Raw genomic sequence first — 14,153 nt, forward strand, 5'->3', positions numbered from 1 at the left:
AAAATTTAAGAGCGTTTTTCTTTTTCCCTTTTAATCTTTATTTACAGGAAAACAAAACAGTTAAGCCAGTCTGCCCTCTTTTAGATCATGTTTATGGAATAGAAATAGTTTACTAAAATATATTAATCGCATATGTATCTTTCTCTGAAGCTCTAGGAATGGCATTAAAAATGCTTTTGAGTTTTGCACTGTTTAAATCAGAGACTTAGTATTTTCCTGACTATACCAAAGGAAACCCTCAGTGCAAAGGCATTCAGGTTGCCTACAACACTTACTGATATTTCGTAGTTGAGTAATCTAGATATGGTTTAAATCTTTAAATTTGATAGTTTTTACTTTGAAGAAACTGCAGCTGAGACCATGTGTTGGCTTCAGGTTTTTCATATGTGCCTCAGTTCATCCAACTTAACTGTAACGGAACATCTTCTGTTACAACTTACTCTTGGGTTTTTAGCCAATTTTAAGTAAGCTTTGAATAAGCAGATCGTTCTTGTCATCAATTTATAGTCAGTTTCAGTTTTTCCTCCAGTAAGATAGCATATTTGGTAATTAAAAGTTGTTTATGACTAAAACATGGAAGAAGAGATGTTAACTGTGAGGGTTTTCTAATTGCAAGTATTTCAGATGAGAGATTCTATTTTTGTACAGTCTGTTCGACATATTCTCCATAAAGTTTCCTCGCACTTTAGGATGCAAAGCTAGCCTTGTGGCTGACTGCATTGGAGTGGCCCAGTCTCAGGGAGCCTGGAGCTTACCAGCTACGTGCAGGCTCTTCCAGATGCTCCTGCTGCTGAAAGGGGGAAGGGAAGAGTGTCTTTATTTCAGTTACTTGACTTACTAATTTGTAACTTAGTCAGCTCAGCTGATGCCTTGTAAGATACTCTTATGTTCTGCAGCCTAGCTGCTCATTAGCTACAGCTTGTACATCTGACTTGTAAATGTGATTTTAAAAATATGGACATTCCCTTAATATTTTTATCTAGCAGTGCAATGTTATTTGTCTGTTATCAGACTCTTTAAAAACCTTAAGATGGTACAAGATGGCAAGGTCTACTTCCTTGAGGTTCTTGGGATAAAGCTGATGCCAGTTTTCAGTTATTGTGACACAAAAAGGCGCAAAACCCCCATATCTTTGTAATTTGGGGTACCTGTATATCTCGAATTTTGGAGTTTCAATGGGAGTTTCCCATTGAATTAATCTTAGAGCTTAGGTACTAGTAATTTTTTTCTTAAATCTTAATTGGGTATCTGGCAAGATCAGTAGTAATTTTTAAATGTACTGGTAGGAAGCATATAGTCAAATAATGCACTGTAATAAACACACTTGTGTAGGATAGTAAAATGTTTTACCTCTATATTGTGTCTTTCACAAATGCACGTAGAACTGTGCAAGCTTACAGCTGTATTAATGCAACTTTTGTAGCTGTACGAGAACTTAAATCCTGATGTGGATGTCTATGGATGTTCATATTTGTGGTAGGTCAGGATCTAATTTGTCTCCTCATCTCGTATTGCACTTTGCAATTAACATCGCATCTCAATAAATAAAACAGTGGTTGTGGAGGGTACCCTTGAAAGGGATAGTACGTTGCAACACAACAGTGTAAGTTACATTAGATAGCTAAAATGAGTGTTTTCCTCAAGCCTAATGGCTTGTCAAAATGTATTACTACCTTATCAGTTCAGGCAAGAAAAAGATGAAAGGTATTAAAAGTTACCCTAGTTCTGGCATGTTTTGGTTGTGCAAATTTGTGAAGCTTGATAAAATACTTGAGCTGTACTTTCTATTGGATCCCATAGAGATAGATCTTCTCTTGGTAACTGAAATTTCATGATTGTTTTCCCTGTTTGTGCCATCTAGCTGAGGCACTAAATGTCTATCCTTGGAACTATTACAGCCACCTGGGCTTGCTCTTTTCTTTTGCAATTAAAGCAAGCCTGAAGTTTTTCTCAGTTTTTCAGCTTTGAATATGGAGAACTCCTATAGTAGCATCCAGAGACTTCCATCAAAATTGTACAGCACTTTGTGCAGCAAACCTTTGAGACAATCTAAAGATACTGTTTGTTCTGCATTGTCTATTTATACTTGGTTGACCTAAAATAGCTAGGAAAAAGGTTGTTCATGCCTGGCTAGAAAATACCCACACCCTGTAACAGTGGATAGTAGCAATTTCTTTGAGACATTATTTCAGAAACACAGTACTTATTCATTTTCACCCTATACTGTTTTCAAGTAATAGTCAAATCCTCCAAACATGTCTGGTAACCACAATGTTTGCCTTAAACTGGAGTTCCTTGCAGGTCTTCTCAGCTGACAAAGTTGGGCTTTATGAAAACTGCTAAAATTAGCCAGCCCTTCCCTGCTGATCTCATGATATTGGAATAGACTCTCGTAAATGGTGTGTTTTTTAAATTTAGTGTAAATCTAATAGAGCACACTTTGTTAAGATAATTGGATGTAGTGCTTTCAGAAACTGCACCTTTATTTGTGTGTTGAGTTTTCTTTAGATTTCTGTCACTAGTCAGGCAATAGGGTGGGAAAGCATACAATGTAGAATGCAAGAGCCTTTAAAAAGTACTTCTGCCATAAGCTTGTGCTCTGTTATAAGAAGCTAGCACTAGTAAATATTTGCTGGAGACTTAAACAGCATGCGTTGTACTTCACCAGGTCTGGTTCAGTTGAGTATTTTTAGTAACTGGTTTTTATTTTAAATAAAGAAATGTTTTTATTTGCAGAATTTCTTAGAGGAGTAGCCCATACATTAATATTTAGGTTTCTTCTGAAATGCAAGGGGACTCTGGCAAGCAAATAGCAGAAGATCCCAGTTTTGAAACATACAGTCTGTAGATCTGATACCAAATCTTTCCGGTTTTGTTTATATGAACCAGCCACCTTTGGCAGCTACATACCAAGGGCAAAGTCAGCATCTAGAAATGAGTGTTAGAAGAATTTGTCAGTTCTAGTATTCTAGTAATTCAGACATCTCAACAAAGAAAGCACAGAAACTTACGTATTCACAGAGGTTGAGATTCAAATAGCATACAGTGAAGGAGTACATGAACTTTGCAATATTACTGGAAATAATAAAAAAAAAAAAATTCCTAAGATAGGTGCCTTAAGTCATACTTTTCATTGAACTATATTGCTCTTATCTTTGACCTTTTAACGGCTGCTTTTGAACCTCTGATCTGAAAACTTCAGAAACCTGGAACCTAGGGTTCCAGGTCTGGCAGTGCAATTTCTCCTGGCTGGTGGTTGTAGTGCTGCTTTGTATCTCAAAATCAGAGCTGCCCCTATGGTAGCAGGCATGTTTTGTGGTAGGATGTAAGTCCTTAGGTACAGGCATATTCAAGGGCTGTCAGTTCTCACTTTTTGCTGGATCTGACAACTGAAGTTGGAGCTTGTGGACATGTTAGATACGTGCACAGTTACCATGTAGGTGAAGAGGCACCTAGCAGCTACCTCCATTAGGCTTTAAATTTCTGTTGTCTTTGAAGCGTGTTCATGCTCACTTTCTTGCTCAAAAGCAATTTTAAGTTCTGAGTATTATCCTCAGATGAGAGGTGTGGTGGTGTTACAAGGAAGTTTCCTATTAAAATTGTGATGCTTCTGTATCACAAATGGCTGGAATTAATAATTGCAATGCAAAGACAGTCTTTTGTAAGAATTACAATCTTATATTAAAACACTTAGTTTAAACTTAAACCACCACCAAATAACTTTTCTCTCTAAGTTCCATTCCTTTAGGTGGAATCATTTTAGGGTACCAGTTAGCAGAAAATGACGGGGGGGGGGGGGGGGGGGGCGGGGGTTGCTTTTTTGAATACAGAAGTCAAACTTTAATTGATATTTAGGCATCTTGCCCAGGAGCTGTGTGATCATTCTACAAGAAGTAATTACATGTAACCTGGTGATTAATGGGACTCTGCATTTGCATTTTCCTAACAGTATGTTGGTAGTCCACTGAAATATAATTTTTTTTTTTTTTTTTATGGCAGCCTTGGACTTCTAACAACTCATGCCTTCCTTTACAGGGCACAAAACTATGGATAATAATGGAATACTTGGGTGGAGGGTCAGCTTTGGATCTTGTAAGTATATGATTTTTTTTATTTTTTTTTTTGCGCATTATAAGTCCTAGTGAACCTTATTTCATTGTGCTCTCATATCTTTTTAAAAAATCTAGACCCTGGAGGCAGATGATATTACATCACTGCTACATTGTAATGCTCCAAAAAGTGTGAATTTGAATGGTAGTTCTTTTACATTGAGTTGATGTTGATTTTTTTGGTTTTGTTTTTCCTGTTTGTCTCTAAGCATTAGGAAGCATCCATTTGTTCTCAGTCAAATGTAAGGCAATTTTTTTTTTTTTCAGTATGAAGCGAAGTACTGTTCTTGCCATATGTGGTGGTTTTTTGGGTCGTCTGTCCCCCACATGTCATCCCCCCCACAAGTGGAATGTTCATTACACTTGAATAAAAGAATGTTTCCTTTGAGATTGAGTCTCAGGAATGAATGAAGTGTGTGCCCACAGAGTACAGTTAAAATTAACTGGTTAAAAGGTGTTGGGTTTTCCATTTTCAGGTGTTTTCAGTTAAGCATGAAAGTGCCTTTTACTGAAGATAGTGTAGCATTCATGAAGGATGTAGCTTAGAGAGTACAAGAGCACAGTCCACTGTATGTGGATGTGGTTTCCCCATACTTTCAGTACAGCCCTGCTTCAGCTGTAAAGCTTAGACCCACCCTTTCCTGTAAGATAATATAACTCAGTCTTTGTATGATTCTGAAGGAAAAGTATCATGTCTTCAGTATTACAGCATGGTTAATTATGTATTTGCTAACAGTGGTCCTGTCTGCAAGAGTTGAAGTATGTGCTTAACTTCAGAAATCTATTTAAACTTCTTTATGAAATTACATCACATCAACTCAGCTACGGGAATGCAAAAGCGTAGTAATGTGTAGCATGTAGTAGTTTGTAGCTCTGGAACTTAGCCTTTTTTAGAAAGGGGCCGTGAGATACTTATTCTTTAACACTTTTGAGTAATTGATAGTCTTCTGTGGAGTGTCAGAAATAGTGAAATAGCTTTTAATAGTGACAATTGAAACCACTGAACCTTTAGAAGAATAAAACTTTAAGTTTTGCCTCATTTGCCTCACTTTGCCATACCATAATTTCATGGTGTTCTCTGTTTCAGTGCTGTGTTGTTGGTATTTTTTTTTGATAGCAGAATCACCCACCTTAATTGCTTCTGCTTTATTTACATAGCTTTCTAATGTGCAAAGTTTACACTTACTCCATACTAGCAGCTTTATAGTAGCGTGTTATGTTCCTGATGCAAAAGCAAGCATGGAATAAAAAATGCTGGAACAAGAAAAAAAATGTATCATTAAATTTAAAACCCACAGTCAATAGACTAATTTATTTTGAAAAAAACTGAGTGTCTTAATTCACTTAATCTAAAATGCAAAGTTCAGTCTGCTGTGTTTGCTGTCTATACGAAGCTATAACTTCATGGAAAGTTGGTTCTAGCTTTTCATGTGCACTGCATGCTGAGGTGAGTGCATACTGTATACGTTAGAAAAGTAATAGCATTTTCAATGTATTATCAATAGAGGAGATGTGAAGATCATTCCGATGGTACCTATTTCTGATAGAATGTTGACATACTTCATTGAATATTTTATGAATTCTGTTAGTTCTTTACTTTAAAAAAAATCTTTCAAGTTTAAGATTTAATTAAATCAATAACAAGGCAAAAATTAGACACAAGACTAAAATTATTTTAATGTGTCTTTTCTCTAAAGCTGCGTGCTGGCCCATTTGATGAGTTCCAGATTGCTACCATGCTAAAGGAAATCTTGAAAGGTCTTGACTACCTACACTCAGAGAAGAAAATTCACAGGGATATAAAAGGTGCATAACATTTTAAATGTTACTTTGTAAAGCCCTTAAAAATCATAAGAGCAGTATTCTAAATCAGATATTATATTATTTCCCCTTGGCAGCTGCCAATGTCTTGTTATCAGAACAAGGCGATGTTAAGCTTGCCGATTTTGGAGTTGCTGGGCAGCTGACAGACACACAAATTAAGAGGAATACCTTTGTTGGAACTCCGTTTTGGATGGCCCCTGAAGTTATTCAGCAGTCAGCATATGATTCCAAAGTAAGTATGAGAGTAGAACACCTTTTCTTTGTATCTGCAGGTCCAACAGAAATTACTTTGGTTTTGTCTTTTTAGCTCTATCAGTATGGAGAAAAAAAGTAATTGCAAATTATAGGGTTTCAAAAAATAAAATTAAAAGTACAATTACATGGTTTTTACACAAGAGTTGCATGTCACGGTACTCACATGCAAGACCCACATAAACTCACCAAGTAAATTGATGCTTTCATGTTAAGATTCTTTCAGGGAAACTGCCTTGATGCTTTCAGTGTTGTAGGTTGCTTGGTTGATTTGATTTTAATTTCAGTTCAGTATTTCCCATTTCAAACAGCAATAAACATTTCACAAATTAGAATGCCACCAGAACTTATCAGCTTATTTAAAGCCAAGATGATGGCTGAAATTTTACTCTCTTATCAGATTTTTATAAACAGCTCTGGATATAATTTCTTTAATGGTATTTCTGAGGACCTGTGTAATGCTGAAGATTTTAACACAGATGACTGATTTTGAGAAGAAAAAAAGTAACTTGAACTACAGGATGGGTAGCTGTGGTAGTATTGTGGTAGCGTTATGGTACCTTGTACATTTCTTTTTCATGGGAGCTGTTGATGGATGACTAATTGCAAAGGAGAGTTTCCCTGTGTGAACTAGCAGTAGAAAAGCAGACCTCCTCCATGTTTTTCTGAGGGTTGGGAACTGCTGCTAGAAAGGACAATAAGGAGGGAACAGTCCCCTCTTCTCCCATGTGTATGCCCACAAGACGACCTAGAGCATGTGGTTAGTGAAATGGCAGTGTACTTCGGTGCTAGCATTGGACTTTCTACGCTCTGTGGATGCAACCTTAAATAGGAGCAAGAAATCTAAAAATCCTGGTATATGCAAAGTAATACTTTCATACTGGTTTCTCTCAAATAGTAAACATGTAACTGTACTTGTGATGTGCACATAAAGGAAAGACTGTTGAATATCTGAGATGTCCTGAAGATATTCACACTCCAGGAGACTTTCCCAGGATCATTCAGACTTGAAGGAATTTGTGTACTTATCACAAGGGTTCTGGCTGATAAGAATGAGCATGTGCATGCAGTTGTAATTCTCATGTTTAGGGTTTCAGTGGTGCGACTGTAATGTGCTCCCTAGGGCATTTTGGAAAAGCACTTTACTGTGCTTTAAAAATCTGTGTTGTCCAGTCAGAGTGAGAATAATTCCTCTTCTGCTTGCCCTGTGAATTAATCAGCTGTACCACCCCTTCATTTACTTTCTGCCAGAGGCCTAATCTTTTGCCTTCCGTATCTCCTCAATATGTTGCAAGAGCAATGCCCTCTCCCTTTTCTTTCTGTGCCGAAAGTCTGGTGGGAAAGCACAGAAGATGCAAGCCTTTGGTAGGACAGATGAAGGGTTTTGGACAGGATACATTTCAATTTCTAGACTACTACTGATGAATATTTTGGCATCTGGACTGCATTTTAACTTTTTCCTTTTCTCCCTACTTCAAAATGACAGAAAATAAAATAGAAATTCATACTTTTTTGTAGTGGCAGAGATTGGGAAACCCCATCTCTTCATTTTGCTCCAATATACAATCGTTGGTTATGGTATTGCAGTAATAAACAATAAGTTGGTTTAATTCTTCAATATTAAATACAGATATTTTAGTTCTTGTGAATAGGAAAGGAATGTTGGAGAGATACAAATTGTAACCCTTGTTTACTCTATGGGCAACTTTTGGTTTATGACTTCTGTGCCAAGTGTAGTCAACCATTGCCAGCCACTTTTTAATGAGAAACACCTTTAGTGACTTTAATAGCTATTGTAGCTCATCTAAAAAGATGCAAGAAATTTATATTTCACTTGGGAAAAATATCTAATCGGAAAATAATTGTATAGTTCATAAGATATTTTGATACAAAGACAGAATTTGTTCATAATGCTTCCTTTAGCTAAAATAAATACCACTTCATTATTCTTCAGAAACTTACACTGTGAACTTGGTGTTTCAGGTCTAACTAGTTGTTGATAATTTTCTAGCTAAATTCATCAAGCAGTCTGCTAGGAAAGAAATTAAGTGATCACCTGGTGAAGTGATTCAGCTCTCTGCCTTATTCCTTTAGAGTGAGGTGTCAAACAAGGTTGGATACCTCAGTGCTTCTACAGTTTAAAAAGTAAATTTAAAAAATTTAAAGTTTTAAAGTAAAAAGTTTTAAAAAGCATGCAGCTTTGCTATCTAAACAAAAAATGAATTGGACATAGGAAATTTGTAGCAGTTTGTAGTTCATTATATAGAAAAAAAAAATCAAAGGAAGATTAATGTTTCTGAAGCTTTTTCCAAAAGCATGTGTCTTCAGGTGCACATTTAACTTGCTGACAGTGTTACAACAGTGACAAAGTGTGCAATGGAAGTGATGTTGTAGATGTTTGTCAAAGTTATTAAAGACTAAGTCGGCCAGGTCTTTGGGAATTATAGCCTTAAAGTATTAGAAAGGAATCTTTGTGCATTATCTACTTAGAACAAAATTAATTTTATTACATAGATGCAGTATTGGTGCATATTTCAGTTATTAAATATTTAGTTGCGATAGCCCTTAATTTTGTACTAAAAGTAACTTTTCCCTTTCTCAGGCTGACATCTGGTCATTGGGAATCACTGCTATTGAACTAGCCAAAGGGGAGCCTCCCAACTCTGATATGCATCCGATGAGAGTTCTGTTTCTCATTCCGAAAAACAATCCTCCGACTTTATTAGGAGAATTCAGTAAACCTTTTAAAGAATTCATTGATGCATGTCTGAATAAGGACCCAACATTTGTGAGTAGATATGTGTGTATATATAGATGGTTTTGGTTTTGGTTTTTACTCTCTCATGCTTGCAAAGCATTTTGCTGGTGTAGTGCATCGTAATTGATTGAAATAATTTTAGAGACTATACTTTCCACTGTTAATTATGTTTTTTAATAACTATTTCTCCATCCTGGTCTCTCTTCTTTAATATACTGAAAGGGAGAGAGGGGATGCTGAAAGAAATGATAGTGACAGAGGCAGCTTCCTAAAATGCACTCAAACTTGGATAATGTCAGAAGAGAAGCTTTAACAGAGCAGAGAACTTAAATCTTTTTCTCCAGCAGAACTTCTGCTGTCTGTCTGAATTCTGCTTACAAGAAAACGTTGCATTGGAGAATTTTGATTAGTCATTTTCCTGGGTGTGTACCTTCTAGCGTAGAAGGATAAGCAGTATAGTCTGTGTGCGACTCAATCATATTTTTAGAGTGCTTGTAAATGTGGATTACTGGCTTTTCTTGACTTCCTGTTTCACTAATTTCCTGATACTATACGAGTTAGCTCTAGAAGTCAGTTGTCTTACTAAATTTCCCTTATTAACATTTAAAATCTTGAAATGTTAGCATAACATTAAATATTTAAGTGTTTCTTACAGCGCCCTACTGCAAAAGAACTTCTGAAGCACAAATTCATTATGAAAAATGCCAAGAAGACTTCATATCTGACAGAACTGATTGATAGGTTTAAGAGATGGAAAGCAGAGGGACATAGTAGTGATGAAAGTGATTCCGATGGTTCAGATTCGTAAGTTTATTTTCAGTTTAGTCTCTTTTGGGATTTTTTTTTTTTTTAACATTACTAAAGTAGGTTTGTTGCAGTTTCTCTGTGTAATTAACTCCTCTTCTGTATATCTTTGTTCCATTTGTTTTTCATTGGCTTCTTTCAAGAAAACCCCTTGTATGAACCTAAAGACTAATGCATAATTCAAGCTATGTGCTCATTATCTCTTTAAACTTTCTCTGTCTGAACTAAATTTCAGTTCTGTTTAAGTGCTGTGCATTTCCTAGTCTAGGGCTAGTGGTTATACCAAAAACAATGAGTCACAATTAAAAAAATTGCAGAGCAAGGTTGAGGTGTATGAAGAAGTTTGCACAATGCCTGTGGAACAACATACATTCTGTAAGTCTCTTGCTTTTCTGGGTATCAGATAGCTGTTTTAAATGGGATGCCATGGGAGAAGGTAAGCTTTATGGGTAGATAACATCTACCCATAGATTTGCTTTGATCGTATTTCAATTTATTCAGCCTCTGAAGTTGTTTTTTTTTGAAGTTCAGTTAATGTTTCAATACACGTTTTTCTTCTTATTTTAAGGAATATGGAACTAATCCATATGCTTGCTTAGTGTTATGTTGTGGCTAGTATTATGTACCTTGTATCCTTTTTCTTCAGGGAGTCCAGTAACAAAGAAAATAACTCTCATCCTGAGTGGAGCTTTACTACAGTTCGAAAGAAGCCAGATGCAAAGAAGCTGCAGAACGGGACGGTATGTACAGTCTGAAGAGTTCTTCTTTCGAAGTGCTGGTTTTGAAGCCAATTTAAGGAAGATAGTGATAAAACTTAATAATTATTCACTTTTCATAAGAACTGTTTGTAGTTCCAGAGATGACGATTGTTAGTGATATTTCCTATGCCCATGTCAGCCTTAAATGCAAAAGATACCGCAGACTAACAGATCAGTATCGGTTCATAGAGATGGGAATTTAAAGGCTTATATAATATTAGAGAGGAAAAACTGAACTGTTTTTCTGACGATATGTGACACTGTTTCAGATGTGTCATCAGGCATCTGTTTCCACATCACGTAACATTTGTTGATGTACTGTGCCTTCATTGTTTTTGTAATGTATCTCAGGTGCTTTGTTGAATTTAACTGAACTTTCAAAATCACATGTGCTGTGTTAAATGCAGCGTATACATTGTACAGGAATATGCTAATGTAATCCTTACTTGTTAACTTTTAGGATCAGGATCTTGTGAAAACCCTGAGTTGTTTAACTATGATAATCACCCCTGTGTTTGCTGAGGTAAGTCTTGACTTGAAAAACTTCCTTGAAAGTATTATCCAAGTGTCTGTAAGTCTTATAAGTTCTATCTGTTTTGGTTTGCTACTCAGCTCAAACAGCAGGACACAAATAATGCTAGCAGAAAGAAAGCAATTGAGGAACTTGAGAAAAGCATCAATATGGCAGAAGCAACGTGTCCAGGGATCACAGATAAGATGGTGAAGAAACTTATGGAGAAATTTCAGAAGTAAGTTAATGAATTTTTGGTATGCATTATTTAAAAAAAAAATAAAATCTTTATTTTAAAAGAAAAAAATTAAATTAAGTACTTATGCGTGGGAAAGGGTAGTTGACACTGAACTTCGTATGTTGGGGAAATTTGAGTAGTTTAGTGATAAGTGAAAGATCTGCTGTTTCCAGGGATTTAAACTTTTAGCTTTGGTAGTTATACGTAACACTTCTGTTTGAGACTAAAACTAATAGTAACAATTACTATATCTGTTTGGTCTTCTAGTGCTGCAATTTTGCTGTAGTTGTTATACCTTGCTTCCTTTAATTTAGCCTGCATTTTTGTCATAAGCATATTTTTGTAGCATGTAAGGGAGCAGGAGAACCTTTAATTTATCTTTTTAGGGAATATTTTCTTGAGAATGTCACTTCTGGTGTTTTTTTCCTATGATCTGTTGAGATGAAGGCATGTACTAGTTTAGTGATGCAAAAATAGTTATGTGCTGTTTGCCAAGCTGAAAGAATATCATTAACAAAATTCTTCATTGCTTCTTTTTAATCCATAGATTTTCTGTTAATGACTCACCCTAAGAAACTTCACATAATTGACTGATCGTTCGTATGGACCCAGTGAAACCCACCAAAACTACTTCAAGCTTGGCAGTGCTTAGCTCATGAGCTCCTTGTGCCTTTTGGATCTTTGCAACATATTGATGGTGATTGAGGATTTGAAAGAACCTACTCAACTATTTTGTGGCAGTGCACATGGTTTTATATTTTCAGGAAATTATTTTGTAAAGAACAACTTTTAATATTGTAGTTTCACCTGTTTAATCTGATAAATGTTGAGGTGCAGTTTTGCTTTTAGAAATAACCATTACTTTAGTTAATAGAATGTGCAAGTACAGTATGTTTTGATGCTATTTTGTTCCTGTACATGGGGATGTACAGGTCTTTTGTATTAATGAGTTAAACTTTTGTAAATCACTAACAAGCTTCAGAGAAAATAGCTTTTTCACAAGCGTATTCAAAATATGTAATGTAGTGGCAAGGGTATTGCTGTAGCACCTGCTTCAACCAGCATATAGTTATCGTGCCCTGAAAAATAAACCTGCAACAGTATCTATTAGAATTCTAAATTGGTACAGTATTTTAGGCAGCTCTATGATTAAATATATTTGAGAGCAATATGTCAATAGTTTGCAGGTGATATGTAGCAACAGGTATATCCTGATGTACAGTATATGTATTACCTTTTAGAACAGGTTTTGAAGTAGTAATTCAATCTTATATCATCATGGTAGGAAAATTTAAAGCAATACAGTTGAGGGGGTGGGGCTTTTGGCAATAATGGACAAAACCTGAAGTCCAGTTTAACTTAATTTAATTTTTTTCCTCTGAGTATACATGCCTGGGTGGAAGGGAGCCAGAGAAGCCGAGCGTCGCATGATACATACCTCACAAGCAGGTATAAGTGTAACACCAGCGTTCTGTGTGGTGGTGTTGTTTCTCCTGTAAGATATTTATACACATTTTTGTTCTTAAATACATTAAATACAGTACATCAACATAATTTGTTTATAATTTTCTGAAAGTGTATTTTAAATATGTATTTACCAGTTAATATGCAAATAACTGAGTTATAGATATTCTTTCACAAAAAGGTAGTACTGTGCAGTACAGAGTGATTCCCCCCCCCCCCTTTTTTTTTCCCATAAAAAGTAGGTAAGACTATAAAGTTGCTTTCAGTTATATATTTATGGTACTGCTAGATGGGTAATCTCTTCTGGTTTTTTTTTCCCCTTTTTCAACCCAGTATGTATATTATGCTGAAGTTTTGAACTGGGATTGTTTTTTCAGTACTTAGCTGTGGAACTGTTGGTGTAAATTTATTTTTTATAAAGGCTGGGTGTGTTTATTTTATGGTTCAGACCTGCACATTTTGTTTTTGCACAGAAGTCATTTTAAAGAATCTGAAATATATCTGCCAAATATTGAAAAAGTAATGGTGTGCAAGTAAATACTGCATTTTTAGTCAAATGTTGCCATTACATCGTTTTTATATAAAGGACACTTGTGAGAGATGGTGGTTAGATATGCCAAGGACAATTATTTTCAATGGTGCCTACACTGTAAAAAAATTACTTTTAACTCCTTGTTTTAATTTTAAAAAAAATGTTTCTGTTTAAAACTTTCATCTGCTATATAACTGAAATTCGATTAGAATTTATATCTGAGAAAAAAGTCTGGAAATAGTTTTTGAAAACAATAATGTTATGGATTAAATAAATATTTTTATAAATGTAAAAGCAGCAAAAGTTGTAAATACAGTTGACCTGAAGCTTTACAAAATAACTGCATCACAGAAACAAATTGTAGTGCTCCTTTAGCTTCTGTAGTTATTAGTCTTGTAAATCTGTTTATAGATGAAGCTTATTTCAATGTTTTGGGGGGTTTTAAATGGTTTAAAAATAAATATTTAAGTTCCATAAACTTTCATGAGCTTGTTCTGTTGTGCATTTTATTCTGGATTTAGTAGATGTGCAGAGGTGTGGATATACCTCTTGCAAACTTGTGTTCAAGAAAGGTGTTCCTTGCACAGAGTTGCGTGGTTGCTTTGAAAAGGTTTGGGTCTCCCCATTCTGTTCTTGTCTGGAGGACATCTACCAGCTGCTACGCCACAGGGAATGCTATAGACAGATGGAGCAGCCCCAGGGTTCAGTTTGATTCCGTTCCTAAAGAGGAGTCTTCAGGATCTGTGTGCTCAAACGAATGTGCACGGCCCGTGACAACATGGTAGAGATGTCAGAACGCTCTGACTTCGTTGTGAACTTGGCATTGTGGAGTGAAGGTACAAAAAGGCCTGTGCCACAGTTACCTCGGCTTTCACTTCAGCAGCCTGGACCCAAGTCTCCTTT

General features: G+C 35.8%; 1 protein-coding gene across 1 annotated transcript in view; it reads left to right on the plus strand.

Annotated features, from left to right (window-relative positions):
• STK26 (serine/threonine kinase 26) overlaps window positions 1–13,732 on the plus strand; it is a 33,271-nt gene extending 19,539 nt beyond the window's left edge. Inside the window, exons 4-12 of the mRNA XM_075512710.1 lie at window positions 4,036–4,092; window positions 5,807–5,915; window positions 6,008–6,165; window positions 8,788–8,973; window positions 9,599–9,747; window positions 10,394–10,487; window positions 10,966–11,028; window positions 11,118–11,254; window positions 11,802–13,732. Of these exons, the coding sequence (XP_075368825.1) occupies window positions 4,036–4,092; window positions 5,807–5,915; window positions 6,008–6,165; window positions 8,788–8,973; window positions 9,599–9,747; window positions 10,394–10,487; window positions 10,966–11,028; window positions 11,118–11,254; window positions 11,802–11,826 (978 nt within the window). The 3' untranslated portion in view covers window positions 11,827–13,732. The remainder of the gene's footprint in view (window positions 1–4,035; window positions 4,093–5,806; window positions 5,916–6,007; window positions 6,166–8,787; window positions 8,974–9,598; window positions 9,748–10,393; window positions 10,488–10,965; window positions 11,029–11,117; window positions 11,255–11,801) is intronic.
• Window positions 13,733–14,153: the final 421 nt, after the last annotated feature.

This window comes from Mycteria americana, chromosome 10 (assembly GCF_035582795.1).
Source record: "Mycteria americana isolate JAX WOST 10 ecotype Jacksonville Zoo and Gardens chromosome 10, USCA_MyAme_1.0, whole genome shotgun sequence".
Classification (NCBI taxonomy): Eukaryota; Metazoa; Chordata; class Aves; order Ciconiiformes; family Ciconiidae; genus Mycteria; species Mycteria americana.